Genomic DNA, 23390 nt, shown 5'->3' on the forward strand with positions numbered 1-23390 from the left:
AAAAAAGAAGAATCAGGTTCATATCTGCAAATCTGCTTAATCATTATTACTGCTGTGTTTAAAGCAGTTTCCAATACATGAAAGAAAGAAGGATACAAATTCAACATGACAATTAAAATGGGTTAACTACTTACTTGGATATTTTGTTTGGATATGGGAACTGTCCTGCCAGGCCATGACAAATACACATAAATTTGAAGGAATTTTGGTCAGGAGTTTGCTATCTCATAATAAGACACTGCAGAACGAAATTTGGTAGTAAAAAGTGATAAGAGGAAATACCCTTTCACATAGCATATCCAGTTGGACTATAGAACTCAGTGGACCACGGAAAGCTCTTTAAGTCAAGAACTTAGTAACATACTCAAAAGGGCTGACTGTGTACATGAACAATGAAATTATGTAAAATCATTAATATCAGCAATATTAATTAAAACATTAAGATTTAAATATTAAAGCTAAGAAACTCCTTGGGTTATCTATTCAACTGTCTGCTCTAGAGGCAAGTTACCCATGAGAGATTAGGATAAGAGCTCATATGGAGGGAAAGTTATGTCACGTATGCCTGCTCTGCTCTTTTTATGACTTCTCTGAGGTCTYCCAAATAGGTTAAGGAGAGATCGAGGACACTGGATAAAAAGAACCTGGGGTCTAATCTTGTCTAAAAATTACTAGATTTTTCACCAAAACAATGCACAGCCCTGCTGAAACTCATCTTACTCACATACATCTGACACGAGTTCAAGCTTCACACCTTCCAGTCAAACTAAATAACACCACTCATGTAATTACTGTAATTTTCTCAATTGGCTAAGCAATTCTCTTCAGCAGTAACAGGAGCAGCAACACTATCAGAAAAGAAATCTATGGCATTGTGAAGCAGTATAACTTTCAAACAGACAATAGTCACTTTAGAAGGTTCGGGAAGGTTAAAAAAAATGCCATGGAAATAGAAAGAATACAGATAATCTTGATTCAAAATATGGGTTACTTTTTTTTTTAATTTAGCCTGCTCTTTTGGATTTGCTCTTATCTTTTAGGTAAAAACTAACCACTTGCAGTGGCATGTATTTTATACATGAAAAGATTAAATACATTCTTTCCACTGCTTGATTCACAAAGAGTGTTTTCTGGAATTTCCTATCCTACATTATTTCTACTGGCTGTACCTTCACTAATGATTTTATCCAGTATCTAGACTTCCAATGACAAATAATATATTTATTAGCACAAATAACGAGTGTGTCTTGTAAGCAAGTTGGAATTACTATGCCAGATTCTTAGAGCTTTGTTTCAATTTAGACTGATTTCCAAGGGCTTCTACAGCTATACTTCAAGAGTGATTCTCCTTGGCTACCATATTTCTATCCAGAGCTCAAGCTGCTTTTTTTTTTCCCCAAGAAGTCAGATATTTATACATACATCTGTGCTTTTCTTAATTTTATCATTAAATGTACCAAGCCTTGTATTTGGAGGTTGATTATCATTGTTAATGCATTTTATTTTACAAAGTCTTCCTTTAGAATTTATTTATCCAACTTTTAAACTTGGGGAAAATAATAACTATAAGAGGAGTCACCTGAACACAGAAGTAGTGTTACCTTCATTTGTAAAATCAGTTATTGCCTCTATTATTTGAAAAGCAAAGATAGCTCATTAAAACAGAAAGAAAACTGACAATATGGCAGCTTTTCATTTACATTTTGATAATTTCAAATGCAGCTCTTCAGTACAGAACTAAGTTCACATTTCACTGCATTTTCATCTCTTAAGCTAATAAAATACATGTTTTTCTGGACTTTAGTGCTATTGCTTCAGGCTTGGGTATTTTAAATGTTTGTATTATGTTTTCAGAGCAGTAATATAAACTATAAACAGAATTGTGGCAAAGAAGCAATAAATTGATCCACATATACATTACTTTGGAAGCATATTTTAAAATTCATAATTGGAATTGTTTCTCTTGCTGCTGCAGTAAATACTACGTCACATTATTATGTTTTGGAGGTAGAACAAAATGAATAGCTTGTAAAACACTAGTTTTAAAGTAAATGGGAACTAAAATGAAACATAACTGTGAGAAAATGTTTGTTAAATATTCTAGATATACTAAAATGACATCAACCATTGTGTTTACCATAATTTCTACATTACTTCCACAAAATGTCACTCAGAAGTTCATTAAAAACTGAATTTGTAAAATCCAATGAGCATGGAAAATATTATAGGACACACACATGCACACACCCATGAGCTCCAATACAAATTAAACACGAAAACTGGCAGGACAGTCAGTGGGAAGGAAGGAATATAAAGAAGGTCTATTTGTTCCACAGATGTTAARTTTGGAAACCAAAAGTAGATTATGAGGATGGAAGACTACACAGTAATCATTATTTCCACAAAAATTGACAGGGAAAAAATAAGAATTTCAGTCTAACTGAAGAAGAAATGTTACTGAGATTATGCGTATATACCACCAGTGTGTCCAACTGTCCACAGTAATAATGAAACCTTTTCATTATCTTATTATTATCTTTTCATTATAGAGTTCAGATTCAGTTTTATTGACTCATTCAAGTCAGATGGAGAGAAAAAAATGTTCTGAATTTTCCTTATGAGCCTTTTGATTGAATACAATTTAGTGAGGTAATGTATCAAGGAGATACCATCTCAAAAATCTGAAGCATAGATCCTTTGGAATAGATAATAAAATCACAAGGCATCACTACAATCACCTTTGTCAACCTTCTCAACACCACAGAGCACAGAACTGTCCTGAATTAATTTCAACTACAGCATGTCTTTTAGAAATAAATAGTTGACTAAATGCATTTTTGTTGCAACTGAAATTAATAAAGATTGAATCTTTTTCACAAAAGTGAATTTGCAAGAATGAATTTAACTTTTTTCCTAATTTATTTCTTTACATTTAAAACAAGCAGGTTAACTCCCTTTGTGTATCCTAACAAGAATTAAAATTGTAATAACAATTACAGCCAAAGAGAATAGGTATGTTTTGCCAAAACAGTTGGCAGTGAAATCTAAATCTGTAATTAACCTTGCAAACAAAAAAACAGTCATTCTATCATCCAAATTATTCACCTCATATAGTTTCATTAATTCACTAACGATCATTTTCTCTTTTTTTCTTAAATCCTTCACCTTTATTTTCTATTTTATTAAGTAAACAAATGCAAACAAATAACTGAAATAGCAATTAGGAGGAAACAATACTATGTTAAATAAATAAGGAATGCATTTTTTTCTGAAATAGTTGATCTAAATACCTGAAATACAGTATTAAAGCAATTCCATAAGACATCAGAGTATGTAACAGGTAGCGTTTGCAGCCAAGCCCTTAAAATAGGCCTCCAATCTAACACTGTAGAGCTCATGAACACCATCCCATTACGAGAAACTGTTGCAGGAGAAGCATTGTCAATGTTGTGAGGTTCAAAAATAATTTTGCAGGTGGGAGACATTGGAATACGATCTCCATTAGCCAAAGTAAGGGTCTTATTATCATCCAGAACAGAGTTCAGATTTTCAATCCATATTGCATCGACAGGTCCATCCAAAACTATCCAAATATGTTCACCCTAAAAAAAAAAACCACACACACACAAGCATATATATATATCTATGTGTGTATATATATAATATGTATACATATAAATACATACACACACAAGTTTAAGTACATTGATCAAAATAACGTATTTACTTAACACCTCAGATGACATTTCTTGAATATAAATACCAAGTCATAATTGATGCTGATTGGCTCAGCATTGTAGTCTTTTTAATTTGACCAGTGAATTTAATCCTTTTGTTTTGCTGTATCATACCAAAAAGTACATCAAAGAATAGTGACAAAAATTAATTTGGACTGTTCTAAGCACTGAGTTGTCCCTTTCCTCTACATTAAGGTGGATGAAAACATTGCCTATTACATACAGTTACAGACACAAGCACATAGTCCTTGCAGAATATTACCTAAGTATTTCATCTAAGGCTTCTCMTTTCCGAGGTGAGAACTGAATGAAACTGTGTAAGCTTCATAACATCCGAATGTAACTATGACTCAGTAAAACATCATCTGTAGGTTTGATAGGAGACTCAGGAAATGCTCCTAACAAAGCCTCTTAAAGTCTTCTGATATAATTTCTGGTTTTATGTCATTGCCACTCTGTATCTGTGAGGAAGAACTTATCTTTTCTGTCTTCCTGTTAAACCATTAACAACCACTGCTCTTATGGCTGAATGGAAGAACTAGCTGCTTACACAAGGAGGTAAAACCCCCAAAACCTTTCCAGACTCAATCGTGGAAACTCAGGTACCCATGCTTGCAAAACCTCTCTGCTCTCTGGCATGTACATGTAATTCAGATTCGTGGGTGCACTAAGCCTCCCACACAAAGCAAAATGAAAAATCATGTTTTCCAATTTGATTTTATAACTGAAGACCTTTCACTTATATTCCTCAGATAATGAGAAATTATGTAAATATTATTAAAATGTTCTTATTGACCAGCATGATACAATATCCATTACCTTCTTTGTTTTTAAAGTTTTTCTCCATAAAGTAGAGAAAATGCCATCTGTCCAGTCATTTGTAGCAGCATCAAGGGTACCAAACATCTGGGAAGCTGTGATTGCCTTTGGATTCATTCTTATCTCTTTATGAGGGGCACCACAATCTGTCATTGCTTTCATCAAAATATGAATGCATTTTGTCTTTCCTGCACCAGTTGGACCTAGAGTCATAATACCTTAAGACAATACAAACTACTTTAAAACAAAACATCAAAATGTCATGCTACCATTTAACAATACTTTGCATCAAAAACAAATATAAAAAATATATTGCTCACTTCACTTACTCACTGTTGAGTGAAATGAAATTTTTAAAATATTATTAAAAAGCCTCCATAAATGCTAGCTTTTTACTAGTAGGCAAGCCACTGTGGGTCTGTATCCTCCCTCAGGCAGTTTTGTTCCTTCTTCTAATTGGAAAACACAGCTGCCTTTTGATGTTCCTATGTGATGACATTAACTTGACTGGTGGTAAACAAAAATGATCATTTCTAAATGTATTTAACAAGGAAGAGTTGCTCCCAGTGATACAAAAAACCTAACATATCTTTTTGAAGCAAAAGTAAAAAAAAAATATGTACCCACATTCATCATGCTGACATTTTAATATATTTCTTTTTTATAAAAAATTTAGCAGCAAACATACTTTTAATTCCATCAGTTTATATGAATATTGCCTAAGGAAAAGAAACTATGTCTTCAACAATAAATTGAGTCTATAGTTGATCCTATTTAGTTATATTTTACTAAATCAACTATGCAAGAGGCCCAGAGTTTGTGCAAAAGTAGATGGGACATTCAGATGAGACTTCCAAAGTCATAAAAGGGAGATAGATGACTAATTCCTATTAGCTCTAGTGGTACTTGGACAACATGGTGCTTAGAAATCTTTGAAAAACCTCATCCACAAAGTTATGGACCATACACCTGCAAATGAASGTTACAAAGTTAATCCAGTAAAATACAGATTGTCTGATGTTTGCTCTAAACCAAAGCTGCTCCAAAAACATTTTGAGCTTTCAGACAACCACTTGCTCRTGTCATATGTTAGATATGGAAAATTTAGCACAAATCCACTGATGTTAACGGAATGGCCTTTTCTGCTCATTTCAACAGCATTTGGATGAAATGCATTTCCAGGATCTAGGCACTAAATTACATACACACATGTGTGTGCATTAGCACCTTGTTTGTAAATATTGATTCTTTTCCAATCAAGAAAGATTCTCTTTTCCAATCCTCATTCCTTGAAATCCCACAGTAACCTCTCCATAAATCCAAGGATGCATGAGTAGGACAAACAGAAGTCAGGAAATCAGAGACCTTTTCTGCTCCATGCAACGAGACACATCATAGAAAGGCCCTGGGCAACTAAATGTTAGATCAACAAACATCAAGTTGAACTACCAAAGAGAGTAGCAGAGACGAGCGGAGAGAAGAGGCGTCTAAACAGAAGGACACAACGGATTCTGGAGATCTACTGGGAACCATGATCTGTGGTGTCTCCACAAACCAAACGGTTTCTTCTATGGAGAGGTATATTTAATCAGGAYTGAAAATATTAAAACTTTCATGGTTCCTGTATTGGTGTAATTTGATATAGGACTCTGAACCTAGCAATCTGGATGTAAACTCAACACACCATTACCCAGTTCTTCAGTCTCACTAATAAACTGAACTAAACCTTTAAGGAAATAAGCTCTCAGACTGCTGTGTTAATGAGTATTTCCTTTTACTTGTTCCATTAGTTTAAGCTTACTATTCTCTAATTGTTATATTAAGAGAGAGAATAAAAAAGATGGCTTCTTCAAAAAGCTCAGCTATTTTAGTTAAATTTCCTTTATTTTTTCTTCTCATACTAAAAAATCCTTGGTGTTGAAGACTTGGGGATTGGGGGGCACATTTCAGAACCCTTTTTTCACTCAGCTATCAATTCTAAATCTAGTTGTTCTACTGTCTTTCTTAGCCTTCTTAGGATAGCGTCAACATTATACATTAGCCTTTTCTAGCCTATAAAAAATTAATTTATTCTGCCTCTGTTGGAATGGTCAGAATTGAGCCCAAGGAACAATACTTGGAATTACAGTGCATGGTTGGTAAAAGCTATCACAGTAAAGATTTGAGAGATTATTATTTATAGTAATATYATCAGTCTCAATAATATTTGACATGAGCTTCACGACTTAACTCTCTCTGAAGGCAACAGTCATTTTCAGAACATTGAACAAAATCAGCTGTGTCTGAATTTGAATGTATCCTCTCCATTTTAACCTGTTCCATAGAAATTTAAATTACTCTGAAGGCCACCCTTGTTTTCCCATAAAAATATAATACAGCAAAGCTAAAATCTCACTATTGTATGTTTCGCAAAAAAAAAAAGAAAAAAGAAGTCATAACAGTTTCCTCCCAAAATATCCACACAGACTTTAAAAATGACATCTGCTCAGTTTCAAGATACATTTTTTGTAGAAAAGATGCACTTTGTAGCAGATAAATGTAAAAGACTATTGCTTTTATGCAGTCTCAAAACCTCATCTAGCATGCTAACCATGTCGAACTTGTTGAGTTTCATACAGCTGAATGAGTTTCAGAATCCATGGCAGATGACAAATAAGCCCTGCTTTCTCTGCCTGTGTCTGAATGGCTGACAGTAGTTCAGGATAGCCAGTTTTATCCAGAGTAATTCCAGGGAATAGGTCATTAATGAGACTCATAAATAAAGGTTCATCTTCATTCACCTGTCATGAAAAAGGTAGGGGGAAAATACATCATTTATGCATTGAAATTATTATCACAACTGTAAACAACCTTCAAGAACACGTCATTTAAAGATGGCAGTAGAAAACTATCATTTCAAACCGAATACTGTAATTATGAGTTAAGTGATTAGTTTTATCAAGGGAATTTCAAACAATGTAATCACAAGGAGCAATTTCTAAATTGACTATTTAAAAGTTTATAAAATTTTAATACAGTTTTTTATATACATAGGTATCTATATACACACACACACAAACACACACATACATACATACACATTTCTCCATTTGTTATACAAGCCAGCAATATTCATTCAAATCTTACTTTTCCTTGGATTTTTGACAACTTTTTTCTTTCTATAAATCATTAAAGCATGGTTCTAGCATATGCTAGAAAGCATGCACAAACATCTGAAACACAGTAACTGCTTCTATCACAAAACTGGCTCCCAATGTACAYACATAGAGTCTAAATAAGCTGTAACCTTTTAATTACAGCAAAAGAAATACGAATGCTTTAAATAATAATACTGAAAGAGATTAGACTATACAAGTATGCATTAACTGTTTTAAATCAGCTCATTCATTGCAATTCTTACAACACTCTTCAAAGGCAAGACTGCCAAGAAATGTAGAAATTCAAAATATGGATTAAGAAGGATCTTAAATGACATTAATACAATAAATTCTCCCTTTCTCTCTTTAGCTGGGATAGAAAGAGGAAAAAACAAAAGGCAGCTAGAAGATCAGGTTAGATTTTCCTCCAGGATCTGATGGGTTCCTCAACTGAGGTTTATGATATGTTTTTCTCTCTTTCAAAAATAATAAAATACAGAGCTCAAACTATAACTGTATACTCATTGAAAAATCATACGAAAAATTGCAAAATAACATATTGTATTGCTGAAAAAAAAGAGCTTTTTAAAGAGTATAAGAAATATGCTTTAAAATGTAAAAGAAGTACTCTTTCTGTGAAAGTCACCGGTTACAATACCAGTTTGGAGAGGTTCATGTCCCGCAGAACTCTCATCATTACTGTTTTCTCTGGCTCTTTGGGATTAGATCTTTTCACTGCTCCAAGTGTTCTTAAAACAGACAGGATATTTCTTAGCCCAAAGTCATAGTGAACCTTGAAAAATGCATAAAAACAATTGGTACCACAAAGATTAACTGCTTTAAAATCAAGTGAGGGCTGAAAAGTAAATTAATTAAAGAAATAACTAGGCTATTGACTTTTAAATGTGATAAATTTCACAGTTCTTCATTCTTTCAACTGAAATTCCAGTTCTGTTACTCTCTAATCTTGAACATATTTTCCAGTGTTGTATGTTCATATTTGTCAAGTCTCAGATTTGGTTGCAGGTTACCACTTTTAAAGTCATCTGCAACACAGATGCTTCCTCTATCTTTGTGTTAAATTCACGATTTGCCAGATGTCTTCACAAACAACAAATCACACATCTTCAGACTCCCATCTGTTTCCTGCCCAAACAAGTACAGTTGTTATATTGATATATGGCATTGCGAGTCATGATTAAAAGGGTCAATCTCTTGCTGCTATCAAGAACCATATGGAAATCATACAGATGATAATATTTTGTTATATGTAAGCCTAAACTATCCCGTACTTAGTGGAAAGTTCCATACCAGCTTCRTTCAGATATGAAGGATTTAGTTCCAAAAGCAATGTGCATCCTAGACATGAATCTACCCACCTATGGGTTTTGGCAGAAAAGGGCTAGAATATGAATASCCCCCCCTTCCCCTAGCTTTCCTATAGCTTTCCTATTTACAGAGCCAGACAGACATGTTTTCAGTTAACATAGATTCAAAAATACAAGCAAATTTTTTATATCTATTCTCTTCCTCTGTGCCTTTTGATGCAAATCCTGGAAGTAGAACTACCAAGGAAAAAGTTTTACATTATAAAGTTTCCACTACTTCTGGGTCCTGGGAAAGTCTAAGCAATAAAGRCATACAAGGAAGGAAATAATACAGAGATTCTTTCATTAGGATAATATCTACTTCCTTTCTTCCTCAGAGTGATCTCAAATGTTTTTGAGATCCAGTGCATAGATATTTCTTATGCTATCTCATAATCTACATAAATCTATTTGTAACGATGGCTACACAACTGATATCACAGAAACTGGATTGATATATTGAGCACTAGTCAAAAATTTCACTAATAAATTGCATATTGATAGGCTTGCAGCAGATGATACCACATTGGTGGAAAGCAGAGGGCACAACCAGAGTTTAAAATGACAGAACATAATTCAATGAACAATCCATATAAGGTGTATGTAATAAAGACAAGTACCAATTACTACACATAGATGGAAATAGTCAACTGCACATATAAAGGCAGAGAACAACCACTTGACAAGCAAGTGAACTGCAGAAAGCTCTGATGAAAAATATGTGGCACTGGACTGGAACCACAACTGAAATTAACTTTCCAGTGACATATATCTACAATTACACTGAGCAGGATAAATAGGACCATCCTTTTTAGAACAGTTGAAAGGGTCCTTCCATTGCAGGTGGCACTTCTGTGTTGTGCCCAACAGTTGGGATTCTAAACTTGAAAAAGATGAATCCTACCGAGAAGAATTTAGAAAACGGAAATAGAAATGACCGATTAACTAGAAAACATGATATATCCGGAAAAAATGAACAAAATCTGCTGAGAGGAAAGAATACTGAATATATAGGATGAGTTATGAGTTATGATAAAAGTCCCTGAAATGCAAATAGCTGCTGCAAAGAGGAAAGCAGAGTGAAAAGAAAGGAAAAGAAGCTACGGACTTAACTACCAGAAGGAAGGTTCAGGTTAGACTTTAGAGAAAACTTTGTGACCATGAGGAAAATGAAACTTTGGAACAGACTGCCTGGGGAAGCTGAAGGACAAATATCAATGGAAAATTTTAAGAAGAATCACATACATTAGTAGCAAATGATTTAGCTATGATTGATTTTTTTTCTTCCAGACAGGTAAATGGACAATCTTTGAAGGTTTCCTCTAGTCTCATTTTCTACGATTTCAGCAGGTGCCAAGCTGTTAACACTTGCTGTAGTAAGATACGAATGTTGARCTAGATACTGGCAAAAAAACACATTTGCAGATGGCAACATTAAGACAAAAAGATACTAATCTTCTTGTGAATTTGGAAAGGAAGATTATATATTGATGATGAAGATTGATAGTATTTTTTAAATTTGCATATTTTGTAAATTTGACCTAGTGCAGAGTCTGGATTCACGACTAGGGCTGATATTTCTGTTACTCTCCACAGTAGGTGACCATCACTGACATACCAGAGAGAGTTCAGCTGATGACACCAAGTGATGGGACAAAGGCAATAGTCAAAATTTGCAACAGGGTTGTATACAATTGCATTTGGATGTAAAAAATTCTTCACTACGGTCAAACACAGGAAAAGATGCCCAGAGAGCATCTGTGGAATCTCCATCACTGGAGATATTCAAAAGTCAACAAGACCAAGTTCCTCTTAGCAATCTACTCTGAACCGACCCGTGCTGAGCAAGATGACTTCTGTAACTCCCTTGCAAACTATGTAAGTCGACGATTCTACAGAAACGACAATTTCTACAAGAAATCTTGGTAAATTTGAAGAAATACTGTCATATTTATTTAAAATTTTTAAATAAATAAAAACAAGCTTTAAGCCAGGTTTTCTTATACATTTCAAATGATCTCCATAACTGATGGTTCAAAGCAGACATCATTTATTTATCTTAACCAGTCTGCTGGTTTTTCAGCTGCTTTGCATTTCAGGAGTGGCTAAAACAGAGCAGTTAGAACTTACTAGCAAATCTAGACCATGACCTGCTTCTTTGCGGCATTTTGTAACAGTAGGCAATAGACTACACTTGGGGAAAATGGATTGCACAGCAGTACAGCTGATGCTCTTGTAAGGAAGATTAAAAAATCCACAAATAAAAGTCTCAACAGTAGGAGCACACTTTGATGATGTCGGGAAAGGATATGCTTTTCCCCAGTCTGAGTGAGGCTATGGGATGAGGCAGTATGAAACTTTGGCTAGAAGTCCTATAACATTAAAAGGCAAATAACTTGGCTTTTGGTTCTGTCAGAGGTTTCACAGGTTTCACTGTGCTTCACAGATTTGTGCGCATCTTTGGTTTCCTATATTTGCTAAGGACGATTATTTTACTTTCAGATGAAGCAATGAGGGGTGCTGGATTTGGGCTTGAGCTGTCCATGGTCAGTCCCTGCCTTTCCAACAGATTTTGGAAACAAATCACTGTCATCCTCTCTCCCTCAAATTCACTGCTGTAAAACAGACACAGTGGTAGCACCATTTCAATTAAAATGATGTGCACCGTCCTTGGGTATGGGCCAGGCCCCATGGTATTAGTTGCTACACAAACCTAAGAAAAGGAAGTCCTGACACAGATAGCCTTTGGGTAGAAGCCTGCCTGTTTCTACAGAGTCTACACCTGTTTTGTGTAAAATGCCTGAAGGAATTCATTCTTATAGATTTTGTAAGAGTTAATTTCAGCTGATGAATGACTGTTGTTGTTTTCTTTTACTGATGTACATTGGATTTCCTGAAACAGGCACTGTTCAGCCATTGCATATTGCACTGATTCTTTATGCAGTCTTCTTCCTTCCAGTCAACTGCCCAGATATCAAGTAGTACTTACTTTCAACTAAAAATGTATATTAAAAGATTAAATAAGACCCACAGGGAAAGAGAGATTAACATACCTCTAAGAAATCTTGCCTGTACTTTACAGTTCATTCTCAAACTAGACAGAAACAATTTGTGTTACACTGAACACTAGAAATATCACCCATTCAGTTCATGAGTCTGCCATACCTAACCAGACTAACTCACTACGTAACGACATCACATCAGGTATTACTTCCCAGTCTAGAACAAACTTCATGAGGAACTTCAGCAAGATTTTCAAAATATCCCATTRCTACTACTGCTAACTGCAAATGACAGGGGAGGGAGATGAAAACCCACAATCAAGTGAGGAAGTGGTGGATCTGACTGAAAAGCAAAAGGTGTAGGCTGAGTAGGACAAAAAAGACCTTGAGAATGATGAAATATGGTGGAAAGGAGCCCACCTCAGGTGCATGCCTGAAAAGATAGAAGAGCTGAGAGAACAGCATTATAGGAGAAGCTCTCTCACCTCTCTCACACGTTTCCTGGGAAATCAGCATGAGTAGGTACTAATCTGAAAGGCCAGTTCCCTAAGGCATGCAGCACTGGGAACAATCAGGAGAAATTWGAGCTCTGTACGCAGTTGCAGGATTACTGTCTCATCGGGATGAGACACATAGTGGGATACCTCCCAAGACTGAAGTGCAGCAATAGACTGATACAGACTCTTTAGGAAGGACAGGCTGGGAGGGCAAGGAGGGAGAGCTGCCTTTTAATGTGAAAAAGGGTGTGAATACATGCTTTGCTTTGGAATCAGTGATGAGCCAGCTGGCTGACTAGTATATGCGACATTGTGCTGGGTATCTGCTACAAACCACCTGATCATGAAGAAGTACATGAGGCTTTCTTCAGACAACTCGAATTAGTGCAAAACTCACATTTGCAAGCCCTGGTCCTCATGGGACTAGGGAGACTTAAACTACCCTACTCTCAGCTGAAAGGGCAACACAGCTGGGCAGAAGCAATCCAGGAGATTTTGACACCATCTCCTGTAACTTCCTCTTAAACTAATGAAGTAGGGAATAGGTAAGTGGACTGTGACGTGGATTGAAAACTGCCAGGAGGTGGGTTGAACAGCCAGGCTCAGAGTTGTGGCCAGTTGCACAAAGTCCAGCTGGAAGCCAGGGGCTGACACTAGGTCAGTAGCATTTAACATCTTTATTAATGAAATGGACAATGGGACAGCATACACCCTCAGCAAGTTTACAGGTGATACAAAACAAGGAAGAGTGTTGGGTACACTAGAATGTTATGCTGCCATTCGATGGGACTTTGATACGCTGGAAAACTGAGTCAACAAGTATCAACAAGGGAGATGCCAAGGCCTGCCCCTTAGAAGGAAGAACCACAGGCACTCACCCATACAGGCAGGGGGCTGACCAGTTGTAAAGTAGCCTTGCAGAAAACGCCCTACGAGTTCTGATAGACAACAAGTGGAAGAAGAGCCAGCAGTGTGCCTTTGTGCCAAAGGCAGTCAGCAGCACCCTGGGCTGCAAGACTGCTGCCAGCAGGTGAAGGGAGGTGTTTCTTCTTCTCTTACTGGGATTGGTGGGGCCACATCTGGAGTGATATGCCCACATCTGACCTCCTCTGTACAAGAAAGACATAGGCATACTGGAACATGTGGCCCCAGTGAAGGGCCACAAAGATGATTAAGGGATTGGAACATCTGGCATATGACGAGAGGTTGAAGATACTCTCAAGAAGAGAAGGCTCAGGGTGCATCTTATCAATGTATTCAAAGAGATGACAGGAGGGAGTAAAAAGTCAGACTTTTCTCAGTGGTATCTATTGACAGGGTGAGAGGTAATGAGCACAAACAGAAATCCAGGAAATTCTACTTCAACATCAGAAAATCTTTTTTACTGTGAATGTAGTCAGATACTAGAACAGTTTGTCCAGCAAGGTTGCGGAGTCTCCTTCTCTGGAGAGACTTAAAACCCACCTGGATGTGATAATGTCTAACATGTGCTAGGTAACCCTGGTTGAACAGGGGGGTTGGACTAGATGATCTCCAGAGGTCTCTTCCAACCTCAACCATTCTGTGTGATTCTGTGAGAGTTTGTGGAGTCTCCATCCTTGGAGATATGGAAAACCTGCCTGGACAAGGTGCTGAGTGGCCTGCTCTGCTCGACTCTGCTTTGAGTGCAGCTATAGGACTAAATGACCTCCAGAGGTCCCTTCCAAACTCAACTTTTCTGTGATTTTATGATCCTGCATAGCTGGAATCCCACAAGACCAGGACCGTCTAAAGGGATATCGAGAGGGACAAGGACAAAGTAGTATAATACAATGGGTCTGCAGAAAGCTATGCCTCTTAGCTCGTTTCCGAGGGTACAGAATCATGACCCATGAAATAAACTACTAGGAACAAAGATCAGCATGGCAGTCTTCTCTGATGGCTACTAAAGAAATGATAGAAGGACATGAGGAAATTAAAAAGACACATAGCACACAGTGCCGCAGAGACATTGTGACTTGTATGGCAAGAACAATGGAATTTAAATTATAAGGGAGATCTAAAGATGAAATTCAAAATTGCCCTTTGTTTATAATTGCAGTGTATCAGGGTCTCAGGGCTGTGCCTATGTGCACACAGAGTGTACTTTACCCTACATAAAGATCATGATAAATTAGGTTGTTTTTTGTTTTTAAATACTGTGCCTCTGTAGTACTTCCAGCAYCTGCAATAACACAAAACACGCAAAGCTACACAGGTAGATAGCAGAGTTTCTGATGCCTATTACACTGGCCACAGTGAAGGAAAGCATCATGTCCCACACAAAAATGACACACACAAACAATTGAGACAATGAGAAAATTTAACACAAACCCATACTGAGACCAACTCTGAGGGGGAAAAAAAAGATCCATATTCAATACTCTGGAGACAAGCTATGTTGCTAACTTTTGAAAGTGTGTGCATATACAAATGTTCCTAAACAACATCCACACATTTCACTGCAGGACCAGTCTCAGAAAATGATTCTGCAACAAATGCAGCCTATAAACCTGGTAACTGCAAAACACAGGCAGATGACAGGACTGAGGGAGCAGGATGGACAGCAACAAGCAGATGATATATCATCAGTGATGCTAGATCAACACAATGGGATTCAGATTGCTTAAAATTTAATTTGAAGGCTAATAGAGACACCCTGGACAGCATTACATGCAAGCTAGTAGTAAACTTAACCCTTTAGAAGCCAATCTACAACAGAAAGTTGGTGAGCAAACTGTCTTGGTGAAAGAAGCCTGAAAGAAATGAAAATTACAATCCAGTTTGGCTATATACACTGAGATAGTGAAATTACTGAGCTATGATGAAAGAAAAGAAAAGACCCAAATCTGTACTTTTCTTGTTTTAACTCTGAAATAACATAGATGACATGACACCCTACCACCATCTTATTCCGGTATAGTCCAAGACTTCTACATGAAAGCCAACAAAGGCACTAATAAATACACGGTATTGAATTGAATAACATAATGGAGACTGTAGTCAATATTTTTAAGTTCATTAGGATACAACTGGAACAGAATCCCAGTTTCAGATGCTACTTACCCTGCCATTAATATAATTTCTGTTTGAGACCCACTAGTGGACACTCAGGGCATTCGGAAGTTAACAACCATTTCTGTTCTTAAAAGCTGCTTTAGCCTTTGCTTCTACTTACATACCTCATCCAAACAGAATGGCACATTTTGATAGCACTCAGCAAAATAGTATGTAACAGTGTTAATAGCACTGTTTAGTTATTTATAATTCTTACACTGCCTCTCCAATAGGTCTAGTCTTTATAAGTGAGAAGAATGGAAAATTTGGCCTTTACAAAGCTCTGCAGAGTTCTACAGTGTGTTTCTCATATTTTCTCCATTTCTCCATAAAAAATAAAAATGAAATGACAATTTCAGACTCAGTTGCTAGAACTGAAAAGTCTAAAAAGACCAGGTTTCTGAGCATCAAAATTGTTATAAATTCTGTAAAAGCATATTCTCTATATTCCCTTCCAGTGGCAGCTTACTGTTGGACAAGTACTTATTTTACCTGTTTAGATAACTGCTCTTCACAGAGCTTGTAGAGCATATAGAATTTTTGACTAAGGATTTGGTTGTCTCGGAAACCAGCACTTGCCAGCTTGACTCGCATAATAATGCCCCGGTCAGGCACCATCATAGCAACAGTGCGAAATTGAATCTTCAGATTTTCTGGAAGTTCCTGTCGTCCTGCATAGCTTGGGTTCTGAAACATGCAAAATATAAAATAAACTATTATGTAAACATCAGGATAGAAAGGTTTACTTTTTCTGACAATTATTTGGTAAACACAGGAATAAATACCAGATTACAGAGGATAACTACAATATGTGACAGTTATATAACTCTACTCAGTTGTTTAAACAATGCAGATCATGAAATATGTGATACTACACATGATATTTGGAGATCCCCAAGACAATAGAGATATAGTCAGACAGCCCTTACACATCTCACTGGAGCTATTTAAAAAAGTTAGTATCTCAGGATTTTGATACTCTTCCAGTGCAGAAGAATATTATTATCCACTCTGAGCCTTCCCAGTCCATTTCAGTGCAAAAATCAGTCAGGCAGTGGAAGTCTTTACTGATATAATTTAAACTAACCCATTTGACCTTTCACTAGGGAAGTCTAAATCATTCACATATTCTCTATAGCATGACTCAGCTGTGAGGACAGTAGTCTCTGGCTACACAGTGATAACTTCTTAAACTCTTCCTACTATTTCCGAACTGCATTTCCATAGACCTCGTTTTGCTCCTAGCTAATCTGTCCTTTTCTATAAATTAAAGTACATTAACAACTTTTCAGAGACAGGCAATCTTAAAATAAAATAAAGACAGATGCTTCAGCTTTTAAGTTTTGTATGTGAAGCCTACAACTAAAGAGGCGGAGGCATAGATACTTCTAAGGTATTCTTACACTTTCCTGCTTCTTTGCCTCCTGCACCGAGAGAAGTAGTGCACAGGCATCGAAGACGAATCTTCAGGAGCCACTGAACCAGACTTCGGATGGCCTCCTTCACTCTTGTCATACAGGAGGATTGTGATCAAATGTTCTTCATAGGTTGGGAAATACTGACTGAATAAATTACTGTAGTCCCTGCAACGGTCAACTATTTCTGCTCTATTCTGACAGTCTTTGACTAAAAATATGAGATGGTTGGTTTTAATCTCAACTTTGCAAGTATTCATCTAAAAAACATTAAATTTTGTAGTTAGTGATGACTCATTCATCATTCCTATTTATTTTCCTGCTAGATAATAAGGGCAAGAGAAAATATTACCATTATTATTTGACCAAATTATTGGTCAAATTCTGTTCATTGTTCTCTGACAGACAGTACCAATTCAACAAGAGTATTTCCATGGGTAATGAAATGGGAAAGATTTTACACCATGACACCATGATTCACAGACACACACACACACCTACCATAGTCAGAAATATGCCAAATTCTCTGTCCATGTCAACAACATCACCATCAGTGAAAATGAACTGAGGTTTCTTATTTTTCTTACATTGAAGTACAATATATATCTGCTGAGCAGCTACTGATAAAACTGGAAGTTCAATGCGGTTAAACTCATCAAAGCAACCCCAGGCACCTGACTGGGCTAAACCTAGGAAAGGAAAAACAAAAGTATTTCATTAAYACAATGTATTAGGCCAAACAAGAAGAACTTGTACGTAAAATACAGCACATTATATACAACATAATGTAACATGGAAAAAAACAAATGGTATGAACACAGCATAACAAGAAATAAAAACTCAGAATAAATCGGGTTATTGTGCATTAGTGATACCCAGAAAAAATATATCCCTATTAAAAAAGATATACAAATATCTTTGCAAAAATCCTATATCCCTTCAGCAACCATCAACAATGACAGAGGGCATTCACCAATACTATATACAGCATCTAAAAGCATAAACACACACTTAGCATAGAAACTCACCTATGCAGTGTATCAAATTGTCAGGATGAGTTTGAGAGACACCTACCTAAATTAAAAGCATGGGGTAATATTTAGAAATCACTACATTATCAATAGGCACAACTGCAAAATGGAATAGTAGCATTTTATAATAATTAATTCACAGCCCAAAAATCATTGGCAAATCATATTCTGCTGTTCAAAGGAAAGGAATCTGAAGTCATATTTACAGCTAACTTTGGAGCAGGTCATAAAGTTCTATACAGACATGAGTAGCAATAAACTTCATTAAATGAATGTTTTTTGAGATGGCCAAATCCTCCCTCTTCTGTATCATATTACCAGGACTAAAATAGAATCACAGAATGATTGAGGTTGAACGGGACCTCTGCAGAACATCTAGTCCAACCTCCTTGCTCAATCAGTGTCACCTACAGCACGTTAGACAGGATCATGTCCAGGTGGGTTTTGAATATCTCCAGAGAAGAAGACTCCACAGCCTCTCTGGCCAACCTGTTCCAGTGCTCCATCACTCTCACAGTGAAGAAATTCCCCCTCATGTTCAGGCGGAATTTCTTGTTTTGCAGTTTGTGCCCATTGCCTCTTGTACTATCACTTGGCACTACTGAAAAGAGTCCGGCCCTATCTTCTTTACACCCTCCCTTCAGATATTTATACACGCTGGTAAGGTCTCCTCTCAGTCTTCTCCAGGCTAAACAGGCCCAGCTCTYGCAGCCGTTCCTCAGAGGGCAGATGCTCCAGCCCTCTGATCATCTTTGTAGCCCTACGCTGGACTCTCTCTAGTAGCTCCATATTTCTCTTGTACCGGGGAGCCCAGAACTGGACACAGTACTCCAGATGTRGCCTCACCACGGCTGAGTAGAGCCGCAGGGTCACCTCTCTTGATCTGCTAACAACAATCTTCCTAATGCAGCCCAGGATAGCATTGGCTTTCCTGGACACAAGAGCACATTGCTGGCACATGGTCAACTTGTTGTCCAACAAAATACCCAGGTCCTTCTCTGCAGAGCTGCCTTCCAGCAGGTCAGCCTCCAACCTGTAGTGGTGTCTGGGTTTATTCCTCCCTAGGTGCAGGACCCTGCACTTGCCTTGCTGAATTTCATGAGGTTCCTTTCCACCCAACTCTCCAGGCTGTCCAGATCTCTCTGAATGGCAGCACAGCCCTCAGGTGTGTCAGCCACTCCTCCCAGTTTGGTGTCATCAGCAAACTTGCTGAGGAGACACTCTGTCCCTTCGTCCAGGTCATTAATAAGTTGAGCAAGACTGGCCCCATGACCGAGCCCTGGGGAACTCCACTAGCTACAGGCCTCCAACTAGACTCTGTGCAACTAATTACAACCCTCTGAGTTCTCCGTTCAGCCAGTTCTCAATCGACCTCACTGTCCACTCTTTTAGTGGACACTCACTTCCTGAGCTTATCTAGGAGGATGTTATGGGAGACAGTGTGGAAAGTCTTGCTGAAGTCGAGGTACACAATGTCCACTGCTCTCCCCTCATCTACCCAGCCAGTCATTCCATCACAGAAGTCTATTAGATTGGTTAAGCAGGATTTCCCCTTGGTGAATCCATGCTGACTTCTCCTGATCACCTTCTTGTCCTCCACATGCTTAGAGATGACATCCAGAATGAGCTGTTCCATCACCTTTCCAGAGATGGAGGTGAGGTTGGCTGGCCTGTAGTTGCCTGGGTCCTCCTTCTTGCAGATTGGAGTAACACTGGAGTAACACTGGCTTTCTTCTAGTCTTTATGCACCTCTCCAGTTCTCCATGAACTTTTAAAGAGAGTGGCCTAGTAATAATATCCACCAGCTCCCTCAGCACTTGTGGGTACATCCTGTCAAGGTCCATGGATTTGTGAGTGTCAAGTTTGCCTAAAAGATCTTTAATCCAATGCTCCTTGACCAAAGGCAAGCCTTCCTTTCTCCAGATCTTGTCTCCAGGCTCTGGGATTCCCGAGGACTGCCCTTAGCTGTAAAGACTGAAGCAAAGAAGGCATTCAGTAATGCTGTCTTCTCTGCATCCTTCATCACCAGGGTGCCTACCCTATTCAGCAGCAGGTCCACATTTTCCTTAGTCTTCCTCTTGCTACTGATGTTTTTGAAGAAGCCCTTCTTGTGGCCCTTGCCATATTTAATTTCAAATGAGCCTTAGTGACATCCCTGCAGTCTCTGATCACATTCTTACAAGTGGCCCTTCCCTCTTTCACCGTCTGCGTATACTGACAGAAGGAACTATTTCCTAGGTTCCCACTGAGAAAGCTGTGTGATCCCCTGCTATTCCACATCCATTCCACAAGAGCTAAAGCAGGAAATCTATGCAGCAATTTCACTGATGCCATTTCCTCCCTTCTCAAAATCCGCACTAGCTTAGTATTTCCTGTTGCCCGGATCCAGTGAGGTCAGCACCTTAAGTAGGTGCTACAAATAAAATTTAGAAGTACTTAATTCATCCCACTAGCGCAGTGGAGCTTAGTGTGACTTAGGCCATTTGAAGATGGCCCTAGAGCGCAGAAGTACTATAAAATAAATAGAATGTAATATCACATAAAGCTATAAGGAGCTGTCTTAGTAGGCCTACTGTTCAATTTCATTTTTCGAACTTTCGTTTTAATTGAAGTGAACCTACTAAATAATTTCTTATCTGTTGCACTGTACTAGTGAAGAATATAGGGCCCTATCATGGAACTCCAATGAAGTTACTGCAGATTATATGAGGCCGAGAAATCACAGATACTACACACACWATTAGCCAAATATGAGAATTATAACAACACTGGCTTTTACAAGAATTATTTTATCTTCTTTATTATTTCCATTGGTTAACATAGAATGCAGGTAAAATAAAATTAAGATTTTACATATGGCCCAGATGAATTAAAACAGAAATAAAGTACATGTCCAAAAAAAGGTATTTAACTTTTTCAGTGTTGAGTTACTTGATGTCCAAAGCTCTCCCAAATTCTCTAATGGCACTACATATAGAACTGGTAAAATACATAAAGACCTAGTTTATATGTAATATTAATTCTTCAAAGTATTTAAGCTTATGGATAAGTAAGTACTCAAAATCAATAACTATACTACTAATGGATTTTTTCTCACTCCTTTTTGAACTCTCCTTTGTTTTTTTCCCCCTCTTCCTGCTTTCCTTTCTCTTGTCTTCGCTCTTTTGTGTTTTGCTCTATTCATCTTCTTCCCTTCCCTCTGCTGTTCCATGTCTGATCTTCTCTTGCCCTTCACAATGTTCCTCTAGGAACTCTCATCTTTCTCCATATTCCTTTGAGCGCTTGTTTTATGTTTCTCCTTTGTCCACTCTCACATTGTGTATGATCAACTATCATAGCCAAATCAATACCTGTCAATTTTCACAAATGCAAAAAATATATATATATATATGTATATATATAAAAAAATAATTCTTATATCCAATTTTTATGTCTTTTCATGCCCATTACCCACTTCTTTTAACAATGTTATATTGACTGGTCTTTGCTACCTGTGTAACTTGGGAAGAACTCTTCAACAAAATTAGTGGAGTTACGCCACATTAACAGCAGCAGTAGCAGAGCCAAAATTGTCTCCTTAAGACTTGATCTAGTCAGGGCAGTACTATGGTTCTCTTATGAAATTCAGTGCAATTCCATATATACAATAATCTTTTCCTAAACTGATTATAACTAGCTTCTGTCATATTATAAAAATTCATTCTCTGAATCAGGAGAATTTGAGGACAATAAAAAGTCATATGTACTTAATTCTGAAACTTAAAAGCAAATGGAATATTTACAAATACTACAATGTCATAATAAAGCAATATTAAAATAAATCTGCTACTAGAGAGGTAGCAAATTTAAAACATAAAAGACTTAAACCTACTGTCTTTAAAGCAACTGAAAAACGTTCTATGACTCCAGTGGTGCGGCAGTAAGCCCATGTATTGATGTTTTTTTGTACTGATGCCTTTTGTATGAAGAATGTCAGGGCCCCGACCAGCCTCCTCAGGGGCCTTCACCTACCTTCTGCCTGTGGGTCCAGGACCTCCACTTGAGCTTAGGACAGGGCCTTCAGTCCCTGCTTGAGCTCTGCTGTAAGTAGGCCTGAGCCCTTTATATCTCATGTTATCCTGACTTACTGACTGGACAGTCTGCAAGACCCCGGACCTACGTATAGTCTTACCTCTAGCCCTGCCTACTGCTATTCCTAATCTGACYGCCTAGACAGACTCTGGACCTGGCTTGTTTCTTTGCCTTGCTTGATGATCACTGGAACTAGCTGTCACTAGCTATGCTTGGGCATTTGGCGCTCTTTGTTGCATGTTACATGACTATTAGAATCCATTCTAAAATTAAAGTATTTCTTCAACTTTGTTTATTAAACAGCAATAGCTGYTCTTTAGAATAAAACAAGGAAAAGCCCTAAAACCTAGTATTCTTTTACAAACACTTTGTTACACATAATATTGACACTTACAATCTGTACATTAAACATTTTTAAAATTACTCTTGCTATAGAATAATGAGATTCAATTCTAGCCAAACAATTTTTCCTTTAGGAAAGAAAACAAAAAAATACTTGTTTTGTAATGCCATCTGCTGGATGGAATTGGAACTGATCTCAGTCTTCCTGACTCTCAAGGAAGACTAATATCCCACAGCTTTAAGTGAATTCAGTTCTTCCAAAATAGTTACTTCCAAAATAATTACACACACACACCACACACAAACACACACACACTCAAGAGGCACACCAAGAAAACTGTGAACTGCACAAGAGCTTAGAAATAATTTAATTTTGTTGTGCACTAATTGTCATACTTCACATTAATTTCTGTTCACACATAGAATATGACAGTAGTATGTTAATCAAAAATTCAAAACCAGAAACAGAATAACAACAGAAAATAAAGAATGATACCATTAGAACATTGGGGTCTAATGTGAAGACCCCAATAAAATCAGTACAAATAGCTTACAACCTGATCCTCACACTGTAAGCTTATGAATTTAAGTTATCCCATGCATATCCCCACCAAGCCTTAAAAAATGTGTATCTGCAATGCAGTGCCATGTCCTTTTCTGCTTCAGTGACCCTCTTTAGACTTTACACGTGGGTACAAATATAACAACATCATAGCACAAAGCAAATTTCACTAAAATTTTGGCTAGCCAAAGTGCAGCCCAGAAACAGTAAGCTACAAGGTATTCAGTGTTCCTGAAAGAATTTACAGAGCTCAGAACTCTTTTATTAACCTTCTGAATTAAGATAAATATCAAATCTTATATCAAATACTGCATTAAATATTAAATGAGAAAGGT

At 37.3% G+C, this 23390-nt stretch overlaps 1 protein-coding gene across 1 annotated transcript in view; it reads right to left on the reverse strand.

Annotated features, from left to right (window-relative positions):
• LOC146592626 (dynein axonemal heavy chain 5-like) overlaps nt 1-23390 on the reverse strand; it is a 164818-nt gene that overhangs the window by 81685 nt on the left and 59743 nt on the right. Inside the window, exons 43-48 of the mRNA XM_085310691.1 lie at nt 17551-17738; nt 16127-16321; nt 8352-8486; nt 7147-7336; nt 4557-4774; nt 3291-3602 (exon numbers count right to left, since the gene is read on the reverse strand). Of these exons, the coding sequence (XP_085166817.1) occupies nt 3291-3602; nt 4557-4774; nt 7147-7336; nt 8352-8486; nt 16127-16321; nt 17551-17738 (1238 nt within the window). The remainder of the gene's footprint in view (nt 1-3290; nt 3603-4556; nt 4775-7146; nt 7337-8351; nt 8487-16126; nt 16322-17550; nt 17739-23390) is intronic.

Source organism: Rhea americana, unplaced genomic scaffold (assembly GCF_003343005.1).
Source record: "Rhea americana isolate MKP2758 unplaced genomic scaffold, rheAme1 scaffold_323, whole genome shotgun sequence".
NCBI lineage: Eukaryota > Metazoa > Chordata > Aves > Rheiformes > Rheidae > Rhea > Rhea americana.